General features: G+C 52.3%; 1 protein-coding gene across 1 annotated transcript in view; it reads left to right on the plus strand.

Moving 5' to 3' along the window:
• The window catches only part of TTBK1 (tau tubulin kinase 1), a 36,105-nt gene that overhangs the window by 11,319 nt on the left and 7,346 nt on the right, over positions 1 to 17,440 (plus strand). The window contains exon 12 of the mRNA XM_003789209.1: positions 2,446 to 3,007. Coding sequence (XP_003789257.1) covers positions 2,446 to 3,007 — 562 coding nt within the window. The remainder of the gene's footprint in view (positions 1 to 2,445; positions 3,008 to 17,440) is intronic.

Genomic DNA, 17,440 nt, shown 5'->3' on the forward strand with positions numbered 1-17,440 from the left:
AAGTGAAGGAGATGGGTAGGTGGTTGGTTGACTTTGGTGGTGGGTGGGACAATATCAGTCATGAGAAAAGCTCCTGAGAGATGTTTCCACCTTCTTTTGGCCTCTGAGTGGGGCTTCACTCCACAGCAGGGCTGAGGTCTTCTCTGCACCAGGAAAAGGGTCTCTTCTTAAGACCCAGTCCCAGGTGGGAAGGGGGAAACCTTTCTTGCAAATACTCAGTGTGTCTCCTCATGACCTACCTCAGACCTGGTGTCACCTCCAGATTCTGTCCTAAGCTGTTCTTCACCTTCAGGATGAGGTGCAGTGCCATGGTGTGGAGATGCCCCAGGCGGGTATATGGGCCCTGTGTGAGAGTGTGCCACTCCTCACTCACACAGGGTGGCCTACCTGGAACTGAAGACCACTGTTTCTATCCCTCAGCATGGAGGGTTCTGAAAATGGAGAACCAAAGAAGGGCAGATAGGAAGGGATGTGAGTAGAGAAGAGAGCTGAGAAATGCTCTGAACAAGATGGTCTAAGAGCCACCAGCATGTAGGGAATGATAAGCAATTTGGTTTGGCTCATAGTGAAATTAGGATTTCAGGATTGGTGGGGAAAGGAGAGGGCCAAAGAGAGATTTTCTGGATTGAGAGGTTCAGGATCTCATAGATAGCAGAGGGTTTGGTTTGGGCTCTGGAGCACTTGGGAGCAGGGGACAGTATGAAGAGTTTGGATTTGGATTTCTAGCTCCCTCCCCTTTGTCTTCAACCCTCCCCCATCCCTGCCCCATACGCCCACACATGCACAGCCATGTGCACATACATGTACTCCCCCCACATGATTCAGCCCTGCACTCACCTTCTTTCTGTATTTGTGAAAACAAACTGCTCTCAGGAAAGGAAATGATATCATCCATTTATATGGGAGTATAAGTATGTATAAGCCCTAGGCCTCTCTCAGGGGTGTTCTATTTTAAGTCTTATTAACAAATCAATAAAAATCTTGTACTGAGCTGGATGTAGCAGGGCCCATGTAGGCTGTGCCAGGAGTATTTTGAGAAAGGCCCGCAGGTGGTTCTGCTCTGCACCCCCTTTCTCTGGAGTAGAAGCAATTCTCCATCTAACCAAAGGCTCAATGCTGAGGGAAAATTAAAGTCAATCTCCTGCCACAAGCCTGAATGTGAGGAAGTGTACAAACCCCAGATGCGTTAGGCCCCTGTGGCATTCTCAGAAGGGTACTTTGGCATTTGGGAGAGGATTATTCTTCTTGTGTAGCACCCTACCCCCACCCCCTCCACATACACGATTGTACAACCAGAAATACATTCACCTTGGGGCTGGTATCATCCCACTTGGAGAAGCTCTGGAAGTTATGTGAGATTCACAGTTTAAGATAATGACAAAAAGATGTCCTAAGACAGAATCATTCCCTAAGTCAGATGAGACCCAGTCCCTGACTGGCAGAACTCCCAGTCTCTTGGGGAGACAGGTAAGTAGCTAGACATGAGGTCCACTCTGTGGTGAGAGGGAGACACAGGATGCGAACCAATCCTCCTTGCAGGGCAGGAATGGTTACCTCTTAGAGGTGTCATCCAACCTGGGTCAGACAGTGAAAGGTATAAGGACAGGCTACGGGGGGGCAGGGGGGAGAGTTCAGGCTGGGGGACAGCTTGTTGAAAGGGACAGGTTATTAGGGGGACAGGCCCTGTGGAGGGAATCTGATATGGATCTGGCTAGGAGAATGGGGAAACTGAGTGTTAGTCAGGCTGGGAGGGCCTTGAGTGCCAAACTAAGGAATGTGGACTTTGTTCCTGGCGCTGGGGAGTCGCTAGAGTTTGTTAAACTGGGACTAAAAAGGCATATCTTACAGTAATGATACCAGCCAGGCAGGTCTGAATGGTGGCAGTCTAAGAGGCTGGAAAAAACATCTGTAAATGCAAGAGCCAGCTAGGTTTGTTTGCCCTGGATCAGCAGGATGGAGCTACTGATGGGTTTGAGCCCTGGACTATTGAGAATGAAGTTGGCTTTAGGAAGATGAGATTTCCTGGGGGTGGCCAAAGGAGGTGTTCCTTGGTACACAGACCAAAATTTATTTTCTCCCATCCAGGTACTTAATGGATGTACCCTCCTAACCAACCCAACCCTGCTTAGCTTCCAAGATAGATGAAATTGGAGCTCATTCAGGGTGGTATGGCCATAGATGAGAATTTATTTTCTGCTCACATATACTACATATTCCTGGAACACAGTAAGGGTTCAAAAACATTTGCTGAATGAATAAACAGATGAACTTGCTAAGTCTTTATAGGAAGTGAAGTTGGGGGTGACAACCTAGGAGGAGCCCACCCCTGGCCCAGGGTGGAAGTGGTGCTATGGTCAGGAGGTTTCTGGAGTCAGGGTCTACCTTGCCCCCTGCTTGTGGGTCCAGGGGAGCCAGGCACTGAGCCCATGTCGGGTGGCTTTGCAGGTCACGGATGGATTTGCCTGGCTCACCTTCACGCCAGGCCTGCTCCTCGCAGCCAGCCCAGATGCTGTCAGTGGACACAGGTCACGCCGACCGGCAGGCCAGCGGCCGCATGGACGTGTCAGCCTCTGTGGAGCAGGAGGCCCTGAGCAATGCCTTCCGCTCAGTGCCGCTGGCTGAGGAGGAGGACTTTGACAGCAAGGAGTGGGTCATCATTGACAAGGAGACCGAACTGAAGGACTTCCCTCCGGGTGCTGAGCCCAGCACATCAGGCACTACAGACGAGGAGCCAGAGGAGCTTCGGCCACTGCCTGAGGAGGGCGAGGAGCGGCGGCGGGCAGGGACAGAGCCCACTGTCCGGCCCCGGGGACGCAGCATGCAGACGCTGGCTGAGGAGGACCTGCGGCCAATGCCGCCACAGCCCCTGCCACCCCAGCTGAGCCAGGCCGATGGCCGTTCGGAGACATCGCAGCCCCCCACGCCTGGCAGCCCTTCCCACTCGCCCCTGCATTCGGGACCCCGCCCTCGACGGAGAGAGTCGGATCCCACAGGCCCACAGAGACAGGTAAGGTTGGGCTTGCATCCCACTCCCTGTCCCCAAATGACCACAGTCCTGTCGTGTAGGCCGGGAGTGCTCCAGCTGTGTGGGCACTACCCACTAGTAACCCAAAGTTGCAGGGCTACGATAAGTATAGGCAGATTTGAGGGAAGGAAACCATGCTTGAAGGTATCCATACCTGTGCTCCCATATGTAGTGCATATCATTGCGTCGGTATAGACTACAGTGTGGGAGAAAGTGGGGCCTGAAGACAGTGTGTGTGAAGGCCTGGAGGGGGCGATCAGAGAGCACCGAGCACTTGCACGCCCGGCAGATGAGGCTTCAAGCAGGTCTTGGGACCTTGTTATGGAGGGAGGACCTTGGGGCTAAGCCAAGGGGTTGGGGTTTGATTCTGAAGTCTTGGTGAGCCACTGAGGCTTTGAACAGAGGTGCAATTTGATTGTACATGTGGTACTGCTGGACGATCTTTGGGTTGTGGTGTGCAAAATGGATTGAGAGGGCACAAATCCAGAAGCAGGAAGGCCACACAGCAGGTAGTAGTGGGAGAGAGCCCTGGTGGCTTGGACCAGAATTGGGATTATGGATAGGGGACAAGGTGGATAGAGCTAAGAGGTGATGGGGAGAGGATAAGAGGACTGTGATGGAGTGGGAGTACAGGGCTTCTTAGCTGATGAGTGGATAGCAATGCTGTCCTTGAGTGGTTTCTAACGGAGTGTGGATTCAGATTTAAATACAAGGACCTCATAGTATCTGAGGGAGTTCCATGTGGAAGCATTTGAGGCTAAGGAGAGAGATGTCCTGGAAATACAGATTTGGGGGTTTTGGAAACTATGAGAATAGATACTGTCACCCAAGAGCACTGCACAGGGTGGGGAGACACAAAGGTGACAGCAGAGGCTGGAAAGTGCTCACATCTGAGAGGAATGAGAGGAAAAAGCCCCCCGAAGAATGACTAAGGGGGAGAGGTCAGATTGTGGGAGGAGTGCAGGGAAATCAGGGCAGGAGAGGGATAAAGGGCAGCAGGCAGTTCCCAGGGTCAGGGGAGGCTCACAGAAGAGGTGAGGCCTGAGAGCTAGGGTGGATGCCATGGAAAGGCTTAGAGCCAGGGCAAGAGGACTCCAGTCTGGGCAGAGGGATGGTTGTTTGGGGGGCCCTGGGAGGGCCAGGCTGGCTGCAATGGCACCTCCTCCTATAGGAGGACTAGAGGACAAGGCTGGAAGGGCAGCAAGGGGCCAGATGGTGGCCAAATCCCAAATGCTGAGCTGAGGGTCTGAACATGTCTCATGGCATTTTGGTTATTTTCTTCTAATAAGGAGGTGTCAGAATAGGCAGAGAGCCACTGACCTGACCAAGCTTCTCTGTGTGAGGTAGCAGCTGACCTCTGACCTGGGAAGTGGACTCTTAACTCTTGCACTGTGTGCTGAAAGGCATCCATGATTCCTAAGCGGGGGCAGGGAGAGCTTAGGAGGTGATGCTGGAAGGGGTTCAAGGTCTGTTCTGCGTTCCACTCAGCGGTCCCATGTCAGGGGCTGGTCTTGCCGGTCCCTTCTCAGTGACTATGAGTCAGCCACTGCCCCTTTCTGGTCCCAGAGTTAGGGAACTGGGGTTCTTCTGAGGTTTATCTCTGAGGTTTTTTTCTCACCTTCAGATTCCTCCCTGTGTCCTGGGAATCACCCTCACCATGGAGAATTCTGGCCAAGGGGGTGAGGAGGGAGAGATTTGGGAGCACAGGCCTATTGTAGTCAGTCTCAGTCTCTGGTCTGCTCATGACAGGAATGGGTGCTGCCTGTCTCGGACAAGAGATGAACTGAGCATGTCTGTGGGGATGAATGAGGTGTCTCAACTTGATTCGTGGACTCACCTTGTGGTCTTGATTTCCCCACAGTGTACAGAACTGCTGATTGGCAGTCTGTGACCACATGTGCACTTATGTGTCAGCTGAGCATGAGGGCACACTGGTGTACAGAGGTATCCATACCTGTGCGCCTGGATGTAGTGCACATCATTGCGTCGGTGTAGACTACATAGTGGGTCTGCTAGTGTGTAGGAAACCATAGACGCCTAGAATGTCAAAGCTGGAAGGATCCAACAAGAGTCATAATTCTAATGACAGTAATAACAGGTAGCACTTACGTCGCTATGTGCCAGACACTGTTCTGAGCACTTCCATTTTTGTGTGTGTATTCCTCACAACAACACTATGGCTAGGTAATCCCTATTTGAAAGTTAAGAAAATTAAGGCTCAGAGAAGTGAAGTTTCTAGCCCAGCTCCATAAGCTGTAAATGGTAGAGCTGGGACTTGAACCCAGGCAGCTGGTTCCAGGGTCTGTGTTCTGAGCCACTCAGCCTGAGGCTTGTTAGTTTAGCAGAGGAGCAAACAAAGTCAGGAGCAGATTGTTTATGAGGGGCTGGAAAGAGTCTGGAGCATGCTTTCGTGTCTCTGTGTGTGTATACATGAGTACAAACACACGCCTGTGCACACCTGCTAGCTGGATCCTGTCAGCTGTGTGCCTATGGGAACCTCAGTGTGCATGGTGGCCTCTACATGTGCCTGTGGATGAGCATATGAGGCGTGACACGTTTTGCCAAGTATTTCGGGACAGCAGGGTAAATGTGAAACAGGGACCTTCCTTCATCAAGGACAGAGGAGGGAGAAATGGACTGGTGTATTTTTTCCTTGTCTTTAGGCTTGCCTGAAGGGAATGCTGAGCCCAGCCCGGGGCTAAGTGGGGGCTCCCAAACCTGGCTGCACCTTAGAATCACACTCTGTGAGACTCTCCACCCCTGGGTGACTAGATTATGTGGCTCAGGACAGGCAAGAAATCTCTACAGGGACATACCCCACCTCTGCCCCCTCTCTTCAAGGCACTCTCTCTACACCTAACTCAATCTCCTTGGCATCTGATGTGTGAACTTCCTCATAACAGCAATCATTAAAAATATGAACACCTGCAACTGTGTCACCTGCACATGTGGGGAGCAAGGACAAAGATGATGTAGAACCAGGCACAATTTTTAAGCATCTATTGTTCTTTGGTGTGCATGATGTGATACTTAAAAATGTTTTCTGTACACACACCTGGTTTTCTCCTCAGGGAAATGTAAGGTACAAATTAGAAGTGGCCAGGAAAGCTAGGGGGACGGTAAATCAGGTTAGCAAATGTGTAATTTGGGGGAGGGCTGTTTGCCATCCGTTGCTGTTTGTCACTGGCTGATAACATGGAAGGTCAGCATTCCCTGAGTACACAGACATTTGCTTGGCAGCCACCAAAACATTTTCCTATCACGTGCTGGACAGTGTGCTGTGGGACAAAGATGAATAAGGTTGCACAGTCTTGCCCTTTCGGAGCTCACAGTCACAAGGGGCGGGGTGGGGATGCCAAGGTCCAGAAACGGATGTTTACAAGGGCCAAACGGGGAGATAACAGAGATGTTTACAAGGGCCATCGGGGAGATAACAGAGAATTCTTATCTGCTAGGAGTAGAGAGCTTGCAGGGGAAGCTGGGGTGGTCTTCTCACAGAGGAGACATTTCAACTGGGTGTAGAGGACAAGTAGGTGACCACAAGTGGTGCCTGGCCTGAAGGGGTAGGAGTATGCTGTCATTAAATGTCAGCCTAGGAAAACAAAACTCTAGCTGGAATATTAAACTGAAGCACCAACATGTGCAGGGAAAAGGGCTTTGGGGAACTGTGGGTGTCTTGGTGTTTCTGGGTGGGTCTTAGACTCCTAACCCTCAGTGCAGATGGGACTAGCTTGGCCAGAAAGAAGCTGAAACAGAAAGCAGGGAGGGAGCAAAGACAACCTTTTTAGAATCTTTTTCTTGGCCAGGTGCAGTGACTCATGTCTGTAATCCTAGCACTCTGGGAGGCTGAGGCAGGAGGATCCGTTGAGCTCAGGAGTTCAAGACTAGTCTGAGTAAAAACAAGATGTCATCTCTACTAAAAATAGAAAAACTAGCTGGGCTTCATGGAAGTGCCTGTAGTCTCAGCTATTCAAGAGGCTGAGGGAGGAGGATCACTTGAGCCCAGGAGTTTCAGGTTGCTTTGAGGTAGGTTGATGCCAAAGGACTCTATCTAGCTTGGTAGCCTTGCAACAGAACAAGACTCAATCTCAAAAAAAAAAAAAAAGAAAGAAAGAAAGAAAGAAAGAAAGAAAGAAAGAAAGAAAGGAAGGAAGGAGAGAGAGAGAGAAAGAAAAAAAGAATGTTGGCTCGGCACCTATAGCATAGTGGTTATGGAGCTAGCCACATATACTGAGGCTGGTGGGTTCAAACCCAGGCTGGATCATTTTGTTGCAATGACAACTAGAACAGAAAATAGCTGGGTGTTGTGGTGGGTGCCTGTAGTCCCAGCTACTTGGGAGGCTGAAGCAAGAGAGTAACTTAAGCCCAAGAGTGTGAGGTTGCTGTGAGCTGTGACACCACGGCACTCTACTGAGGGTGACATAGTAAGACTCTGTCACAATAAATAAATAAATAAGAAAAAAGAATGTTCTTTCTAATCCTCATTCTGCTGGAGTTTCTGTGCCCCTGTGCCCCCATTTGACATCTTTGACATCAGCAATGGACTCTGGAGCTGAGTGTCTCCTGCCCCTACTCCTTTGGCTTCTCAGAATTGGCACAACCAGTTCCCCACTGCCACACTAAAAGCTATTTAAACTGGCCTCAGTCACCGGAAGAGCTAGGGATCAGACTGGGAAAGGTCTGGTAACTCCCAGGAAACTATTTCCACCCCCACATGCCTGGGACACTTCACCTTCCCCCTGAGGGCATGGGGTCACAAGGGCAGGCCTCTTTCTGCTGGCAGGAAGGCAGCAGCTTGGCCAACCCTCTTCTACAGTCTCCCACTTTAGAAAGATGATCTCAGTTGTCTCCTCCCCCCAGTCCTCTATCCCTCTCCTCATTCTGAAGAGTTCATTAAAAGATACAATGGCTTACATGACCCCAACATGTACTCTATGGCAGGCACTGTTTTGAGTGCTCTGCATGTTATAACATGAAATCCTCATGTGGGTACCCCTTTTGCAGACAAGGAAACTGAGGCTTGGAGAAGTGAAGCGACTGGCTCGTGGTCACCCAGGTAGTAAGTGGTGGAGTTGGGGTTCAAACGTGCTTCTCTGGGCTACAGCTGACCTTAGACCCTGACACCTCCCTGGGGCGGAGGTGCCAAGGCAGAGAGTATGCAGGAAATGTTCTTTCGACCTAATGAGGGGCATAGAGTCTAGATAGGGGAACATGGTGAGGAACAGTCACAGAGCCACCTTCCCAAGAGGGAGGGTTTCCTCAGCCTAGAGCAACTGGGAGGTAGGTAGAGCTAAGCCCGCAAAGCTTCCCAGAGGAGGTGAATGGCCAAGGTCTCTGCAAGGAGACCATGGAGTGAAAAGTGCCAAAGAGGTGGTGGAGGGGGCAGGGTGCTGGAGGCCAGAACCTAAGTTCTGAGCAGGACCTGGGGCGGGTGGTCTGCTCCCTCTCCACCTTCCTGGAGCCCGCCCGAGCCCTGCCACCTGCCAGGGACGCCGGCGCCGCAGGGGCTGTGAGCGGTGGGTGGCCCCCGAGACGGAGCTGTCGAGTCTGTGCCTGACGCCTCTTTTCCCTCCACTCTCTTGGTCTCTTTCAGTTGGAGGAGGACAGACTCTCGGGGCACTCCCTCCCGCGGTACAGCCCCCTGCGACGACTGGCGTCTTCCGTGTTCTCCTCCTCCACGCTGGAGACTGAGCATTACCCTCACCCTGGCGGCGGCAGCTCCTCGGGCTCCTCCGGTTCCCTCATTCAGCGCAGCCGCTCGGCCGAGAGCAGCCCTGTGCGGGCGCCCCACCGGCGCCACGCGCCCCTCGCCGCCGGCAACCACAGACTCGTGCCCTCGGTGCTCCGCATCTCGCGGTCCCAGCTGCAGCAGGTGTGGGCCCGGTTCACCCACAAGACCTAGGCTGGGCCCCCCCCCTCCTGGAGGGGGCAGGTGGGGGGGGTGGGGAGCAGACAGAGACCATGGTTTCTTCCCAGGACGCAATAATCACACACTCACACAGCCCATCTCACCCCATCATGCAATACGGCCCCCCTAAAATGTTGGCCCAAGGTACTGTAATACTCCCATCCACACCAGGGTCTCGTCCCGCGCCCACTCGGCTCCCTTTGCTAAGCGCCAGCCAAATGGTGCAGGGAGGGGTGGGGTTGGTGGTGCAGTTTCAGGCACAGGACAGGGGGCAGTGGGCTGGAGATACCAGTGGGTCCGGGATCCAGTGGAAACCTAGGTGTCAGGGACATGAAGCTTGCTGGGCCAGAGTCAATCTGACAGGGCTTTTTTTTTCTGTTTAATCTGTGATCTCTTGGCATGGCTGGGTCTGATTCACCCCTTAGGAGCTGGCGGAGACCAGGACCCTCTCTGAGTGCAGTGAGTGTGTATCTAATTGGCATGTGGCAGGGCAGGTGGCCTTTTGTATGGGATGGAGGGCTAACCAGCCATGTTTGAAGTGCAATGGAGGAGTATCTTTGCTCAGTGATGGAGGTGGGCCACTCTGGGACCTAGTGAGCCTTTCCCATGCCATTATCACAGAATCGTTCCCTCGCACATCTTGCCCCAGGAGGCATGGGGCTCAGGTCCATGGTAGGCTGCTCCTCCCCCAAGACACTGGTAGGATTGGTTGTCTGGCCCCAGCTCTCAGGAGCTGAAGATGGATGAGAGGGGTCCTCGGATTGCCCCTGCTCATCAAAGTAGGCTGGGACTGAGCAGCGAGGAGACCCAGTCTAGAAGCAGTGGCAGAGAATGTGATTGTTAAGGATGAGCTCAGCAGCAACCCAGATGTCTCAGGACAAATCACAACCAGGAGCAGCCCTACCTCTGCCCCTCTCAGGATGACTCCTTCTGTAGGTGCTCAGTCAAGCCCGTCAGCCCCCAGGGAGGGGCTGTGGTACAGACAGGCCAGATGGAGGTCTGGAAATGGGGATGTGTGGTCAGGATGCCAGATTGCTCATGCCCCTTCCCCACATTTCTTAGCCCCAAACCTGCCAATGCAGGGACCCCAAGGTTGCCTTTCTTTCATTCTTACACATGTCACCCAGCACCTCTGGGGAATGAGTTACCAGTGAAGATGGTGTCAGAAAGGTCTGTGCCTGAGAAGGAGGCCTGAAGATTTGAAAAATGTTTATTTCAGTGAGATTGGATCTGTGTGTGTGCTTGTGTGCATGCACGTACACTTGAATGAGTGTGCTTATGCATGGGCATTTGTGCATGTGGCAGGCCTGCCATGAATGAATGCTCAGGCTGTGCACTGTGCAATTGCAGGAAGTGCCATTAACATGAACCCCAGTGTGAGTGGCACCCACTGAAGTTGCACAGAGCTACAGCCCTATGCATATGGGTGTGTATGAATGGGTGTGTACGTGTGTTAGGGAGCCGGAAAGATGTTTATGCAGTCCTCAGTAGTTTCCTATGTACCTTTTTCACCTCAGCTTCTCTCTACCCTCATCCCCCTAACTCTGCTGCCCTCCCAATTCCATGGCTTGTCAACTTCCCAGTTGTCTCTGATTAGAATAGAGGCCTCAAGGCTGCTACCCGAGCCTGGGGATGCTATAAGGGTAATGAGCAGTGCCCTGGAGCCAAATTGTCCTCACAGGTAGCCAGCATTGTGGTATGGCTCATCCACATGAACTACTCCATACCTACCTTTCTTCTTTCTTCAAAGTCTTTCTTTTTTAATATTTATTTATTTATTTATTTAAGGATGCCTGGGCTAAGAACACCTTCTCCACCTGGCATCAGAAACCCACCTGGGTTCTAATACTTGCCTAACACCAACCCCCATCTCATCTACTCACTTTTGAACCTCCCCAAACTCGAGCCTCTGTTGCCCTATGGGATGTTTTAGATGGCTCTGAACTGCCCAGTAAGAAGGTAGAGGAGGGGTCAGGGTAGACCCTTTGAGTAGAGACAGAGAGCATAAAGCACAAAGGTGGAGATGAATAGCAGCCCCATTCCCCTTCTGTTAGCACTGTCTCCCCTTTCTAGCCCATCCTCTGGTTTTCCTCTCATCCACCTCCAGTAGCAGCAGGGGTGAAATGAAAGGGGTCTGCCCGCCAACTGCTCTGTAAGTCAGCAGCAGTGGGGGCAGGGCCCCTTCTATCTGGGGTTAGATGAACCCTGAAGTACTCTCAGATCCCAAAGTGCCTTGTGACTTATCAAAGATAATGGCACTAGCTTCGGACTCATTTTACCATTACATACATATTTGTTTCCAAAGCCTTTGAAAGTGGGGGTTGCATTTGGAAAGTGGCTGAATTTTCAAACTCCCCTCACCCCCAGAACTGAAATGTGGGAGAGGATGTGTCTTCTTCTTTTTTTTTTTTTTTTTTTGAGACAGAGCCTCAACCTGTCCCCCTGGGTAGAGTGCTGTGGCATCAGAGCTCACAGCAACCTCCAACTCCTGGGCTCAAGCGAGTCTCCTGACTCAGCCTCCCAAGTAGCTGGGACCACAGGCTCCCGCCACAACACCTGGCTATTTTTTTTGGTTGCAGCCATCATTGTTGTTTGGCAGGCCCAGGCTGGATTCGAACCTGCCACCTTTGGTGTATGTGGTTGGCACCTTAGCCACTTGAGCCACAGGCGTTGAGCCAGGATGTGTCTTCTAAAGAAAGGCCATGATTCAAACTGTTTTGTCCTTTGGAGGACATCCTTTTACATATCCTCTCTGGTGGAGGAGAGAATGTTTTGTAAGCCATAAAGCTCTGAGCTAACAGGAGGAGATCTTGATGATAGTACTAGCTTTTCAGGGTGGCTAAAATAATCTAAACCACTTGTGTTGGATTAAGCTCATATGGCACGTGGCAGAGCCCCACATGGTTTGGGGTTGAATTGCCAGTCTCTGGTTCCCAGGTTAAGTTAGGGATGCTGTGAGTCTATAATGTTAGACTCTTTTTTCCCTGAAGGATTTCCCAAGAGGAAGCCAGAATGTTTTAAGAAGTGATACGCTACTTGAGGGAAAGCACACGGCCTTCCCAAGGTCAGGCTTAAAAAGAGACAGTACACTCTGTTGTACTTTGAAAATGGAATTTTCATACCTGATAGTCACACCCTGCATAAAGTGTTGGCTTCCAATTATTATTTAACAGTTACTGGTACACAGTGCTTATTATGTGCCAGGCAGTGATCTACACACTTTACAATATTAACTCATTTATACCTCATAATAGCTTATGAGGTAGATCCCAGTATTACCTGCATTTAATGAATTAATCAGAATATTTTATTTACAAGAATGTATATAAAACCAATCCATGCTGAATAATCTGAGGTCTTGTTTGATAGGAGTTTTAAAAATTCCTCCTCACTCTATATAGGAAGAGGGGAGTTTATGAGCCATACTTTCCTTCCTTTCCCATTCCCACCTGGCCATGGGATAGTGTCCAGATGGAAGTCACTCCAGAGTATTGGAGTTGGTTGAAATGGCTGGATCCTGTCTCTCCAGAGACCCTCAACCTCTCAATACCACATGGCCCCAAACCCCATTCCAGAGTAGCTCTGGTGGATTGGGTGGGCAGAGTAAGAATTGCAGTGAGAGAGCAGGTGCTCAAAATCCTGGCCTCAGTGGTCTTGGTGAGGTCCTAGGGGTTAGGCTCACAGATGAGGCAGACATTGGCATCAGTGAACACTGACCAGAAAATCTGAGTGGTTGTCGCCAACTCACACATTAATAGGAGTCAACCAGTGTCTGGGACTTGCCAGGTTTGAGGACCATGGTAAACAGGGGACCCCACCATCCTCAGCTAAACCAATTCTTGCCACTACCTTCTAATTTTTATGTGAAATCTCCCAATTTGTAATTGTAGGCATCTAATTTTTTTAAAAAAAAAATTTTTTTAAAGAAAAATCACCATGTAAGCCAAACAAAACTGTTTACGGGAGATGACCCAAGCTCATTTTGCAACCTCTGTGAGCCTGAGGACTCTCCACAGTACCTTCTGTCCAGGGTTGAAGCACTTGAAGGGTGACAGTGTTCTTCTCTAAGAACTCAAACTGGGTGGGTTTCTTGGAAGGAGGCAGCTAATGGCTCACGGAGATGTGTGGTGTGTGCTGTGTGCACAAGTGCCTGACTGTGTGTGTGGGCCAGTGGACTTTAGCATGGTGAGTAGGGTACTTCGGGTAGGACCAGTATTTTCTCAAGGAGAGAGTGTGTGTTCTAAGAACACTGGGTCAGTGAAAAATGCTCTATTAAATTCTCAATAATGAATATATGCACCCCACACACTGAAGGCAGCTTGGGTCACAGCAATAACCATTCGACACTCTTGTCCCAACCATTAACATCCTGAACCCCAAAATCTCCCTTTTTATTTCCAGTTTTGGGAAAATAGACACACACAGTCCTGGCCAGTGGGCGGGGGGGGCGGGGATGGTGGCACCTCTGAGCTATGACTGGTCCTCCCTTTCTCTCTCATCTGCCCTGCCTAGTTCTTTTGCTGGGAGGGGCGGTGCTGTCTGCTCAGGCACTGGGGGAGGAGGAGCAGGGCCACTGGGGTGGGTAGAAGGAGCTGTGTCATGGTATCTATATGGGTGGTCAGGGATAGGGACCAGGCCTAGAGAGGGTGGGGCTCTGGCTGGGGGGAGGGAGTGCATCTGGCTGTTCTGGCACAGAAAATGCAGTATGGTCTGCTGTCCTTGGGTTGACTTTGTTCCACCCCATCCTGCCCCAAACTCTACCTAGATCTGCGACACTCCCAGTCCAAGGGGCAGGAACCAGTCCATCTCTGTAGAGTCAGTCTCTGAAAATTTTAAAGCATCCTTCTCCCTAAGGGAGAGGCTCCTAGCCTGAGGGCCACACCCCTCAAATATCCCCATGCTTCCCAACACACCACCCAGTGGGCTTCCTGGCCCGGGAGGCCCTGAGCCTGAGTGCCTCCTTCCTTGAAGTAAAGAACTGAGAAAGGGTGAAGAGGAGGGGGGATATCGAGGCCAAAGGACTGTGGGTACCTTCCTAGATCTCTCCTTCCACGTGGTTCCGCCGTCAGTCCGACCACTTACCCTCCCTTCCCGCACAGGCTGTGGGGGTGGGGGGAATGGGGCTCACCTGGCCCCCCACTAACCGGCCCTCACTCACTCTCACACACTCTCATTTGGTAGCTGAGCGCACACTTCATCCAGTCTCCGGAAGCAAACAGCAGCCCCCGCCCTTCCGGGCAGGTTTCTAACTGTAAGGGGACCCCTGCCACCTCCGCCCCCATTGGCCCGCGCACCACGAATGTAGTTCGGTCCTTTAGCTGCTCGGCGCGCGCCCAGGTGCGGCCCGGCACCGCCCCCCGCGGCGTCCCACTCCCCACCCCAATCTGTTTGCTTTTCCCTTTAGCTGGCTCTCAGCCTCTGGGTCCCTGGCCTGGGGGCGAGGGCTGGAGTCGCGGTTCGCCCCTAGTGCTTCCAGGGCTGGGATATAGATTAGGGGCTGCGGGGCGGGGCAGGGTGGGGGAGGCTGGCTGATTCTCCAGGCTTGAAGGCTCCCATCGCCCCACCCCAATTCCTGTTACCTCACTGCCCACAGGGCTGCCCCCTCCCCAAATAATTGGCCTTGCAATTGGATGCCAAAGAGCCCAGAGTTGAGGGGGAAGCAAAGCTTTGAGCCCAGGTCTCTCAGAGCCGCCTAACGCCCCCATTTTGCCCACGCCGCAGTCTGCATCCCCTGCCCACTCACACTCCTCCACTGTGGGCCCTGGGGGTCCCCAAACATGCTCCCTACTTCCAGTTCTTCCTGCACCCCGCCCCCCAAAATAAAACTCAGGGACCAACATCTGCTTCCTTTGCACTTGCTCCGTCGACCCCTCTCCCCACTTGGAGGGACTTCTATAGGGGAGGGGGCGGGTTCCCGGGACCTTAGAGTTGACAGTATTGAGCGAGGAAAGGGGCTGGCCCCTGCCCCAAGAAAGGTGGGACTGGTGGGATGGGAAGACTCAGTTCTGGGGCCCAGCTGAGTCTTCTTCTACCAGGGACGGGGTTTCCCCCTTCATTGGAGACTCTTCCTAATGGGGGGTGGGGATGGCGAGGGATGGGAAGGGGTTGGTAAGAGGACCCTTACCCCCCAGGTCCTAAGTCCCAGCCGGTATTCCTGAGCCTCTTCTCCTGTCATAAATCCTGACCCCTGGCCCTCCTTTTGTATTGCAATAATACTGTATTATACGCTTGCACTATTCCCCCGACCCCAGCCAGGCCAGCGTAAGCATGCACAAAAAATTCAAAATCACACACACGAAGATGGGACGCTTTTTTTTTCCCTCTTTCTCTCCGGGGTGCGTCCTCCTTGGTGTACATAACGGCGTCGGGGCCCCCGGGCCGGGTAGAAAGCATGCACTGAGCCCCCGCCCCTAGACTGCGAGTACTGTACAAATCCAACACTTGAAACCGACACGCACACGCGCGGCGCCGCCACGGGGGTGGGACACGGACACGCACCCACGCGCACACGGCCGCGCACGGGCGGGGTGGGGGCGCCCCGCCTCACGCGTCGCTGTGCGAGGGATCTTGTGCCTTTTTAAGTCCCTGTATGTTAATGCAGACAATCCGGAGAGCTTGTGTACTACCAAATCCTGATTAAAGACGCCTTCTAGGAACCTGCGCCTCTGCCTGCTTTCTTTCACCCGCCCCCATCCTTTCCCACCACTGATGCAGACCCCCCACTTCAGGGTCTCTAGGCTGGGCACAGAGCAGGGGGCTAGTCCACTGCTGACTCAGGGATTAAGGGGTAGCAAAATTCTAGGTCAATGGACAGACGAGCTTCTCCTCCATCCCAGCCAGGTAGTTGGGTTGGAAGAGACTCCAACATTTAGGTCCAGTCAACTTGAATACCCCCCACCCTGCTGGCTATTTCATTTCATGGGCAGTGAGGGGTATATGGCCTCTGGTCTCTGGGGCCCAACTCCAAATCTTGCCAGATGTGGGTTGTTAGGAAGTAGAGGAGTGGGTCTACTGATCAGTTCTCTATGGGGTGTGGTTAGTGAGGTAAAGTGTATGGTAGGGTAGAAAACTAGGATGGCCAAGAGCCCTGGTGAGGGGATGCTGAGGAGCACTCCACTTCCACTCTGCTGTGATGGGAGACCTGGGGTAACCCTGGCTGGTCTCTACTGACTCTACTGCCAGGATGGGCCAGAGCCTGTTGGAAAGGGATCCCTGAGTGCTTGGACTGTGAAAGGCTGTGGTGTGGGCAGTGCAGGATGGAATGTGTGGCTTGATGGAAGACTTAAATCAATGCAAGAGTTCAGCCACTAAGAAAGAACTGCAAACTTATGAGACTACACAGAGAGGGCAAAAGGGTGCTACCAAAGAGGAGGTTCTCCCCAGCTCCCCTGGGCACTTTTCTTCTTTGGTCCTAGAGCAAGTGCAGTGCAGAAGGGCAAGCTATAGTTGCATTTTTAAACCCTAGGGCATTTAGAGGACTCCCCAGGCAGGCACGGATAGGGGAAATTGAGACCTGGGGTCAGGTGTGTGAGATTTGACATAGACCTAGGGTAGGTGGCCATGTTCCCAGGTCATCTTACCCCTTCTGCCACCCTCCTTTTCCCAGGCAAGAGGACCCCTCACACCTGGGCGTGGGGAAGAAGAGCAGAGGGAGGTCTCTTGGCTTGGCAGAGATGTTTGGAGAGTGGAGATGCAGACAGACAGGTGTAGGGTCTGTGTAAGGTGGTGGTGGGCAGAAGACCTGATGGAGACCATGCAGTCCATATCTCCTCTTCTCTCAGGCTGGGCAGGTACACTAAGGTTGGAGTGTAGAGGGTGATTCTTCCAGAGCAAAGCAGGGAGATGGGAGGAGGTGTGCATTAGCAGGGAGGGAGGAAAAAGAGGGAGGGGAGCTTCTGTGAGAGGCACAAAGCACCCACACACAGCAGGGCAGAGGTGGGGTGCCAGGGTGCACCCTTCTGCTTTTTTCACTTATCCCCTCCCCCACTTCTTTGACCCATAATTCCTTGGGACGGTGGACTGATGTTCAGTGCTGGTGGTCTGGGCCTGGTGAAGGCCCAGGTGGGAGAGTTGCTCTATGTGCCTTGTGTGGGTACCAGGGATGGGGGTATGAGTAATAACCTATCCCCAGTGTAATGGCAGAGAGGTTTCCCAAGACCCTGAGAGCTCAATGTAATTGGTGGCAATGATAGATTGGAATCTATTTAGTCCATCTCCTGCCCTTACTTTTCCTGCTGACTAGAATAAACCTGGACTTGGGCTCAGTTCTGAAGCTGATGAAGCCCAGCCCTTCACCCTCTGGACTGGACTAGGCTGAGCAGAAGGAAGGGAAGACTGGGCTTTCATTCTCCCCCACTGCCCCTCCTCCCCTGTGGTCCAGCCTTACCGCATCTGGCTTAGGGTGAACTCCCATCAGAACAACAGCCAGAGCTCTGAGCCTCATCTCTGACCTAGAGAATCTGGATGAGGGGTAGGAACTAGGGCGCTGTATTTTTTTTTTTTTTTTT

Source organism: Otolemur garnettii, unplaced genomic scaffold, assembly GCF_000181295.1.
Source record: "Otolemur garnettii isolate 467f Iridium unplaced genomic scaffold, OtoGar3 scaffold00031, whole genome shotgun sequence".
Classification (NCBI taxonomy): domain Eukaryota; kingdom Metazoa; phylum Chordata; class Mammalia; order Primates; family Galagidae; genus Otolemur; species Otolemur garnettii.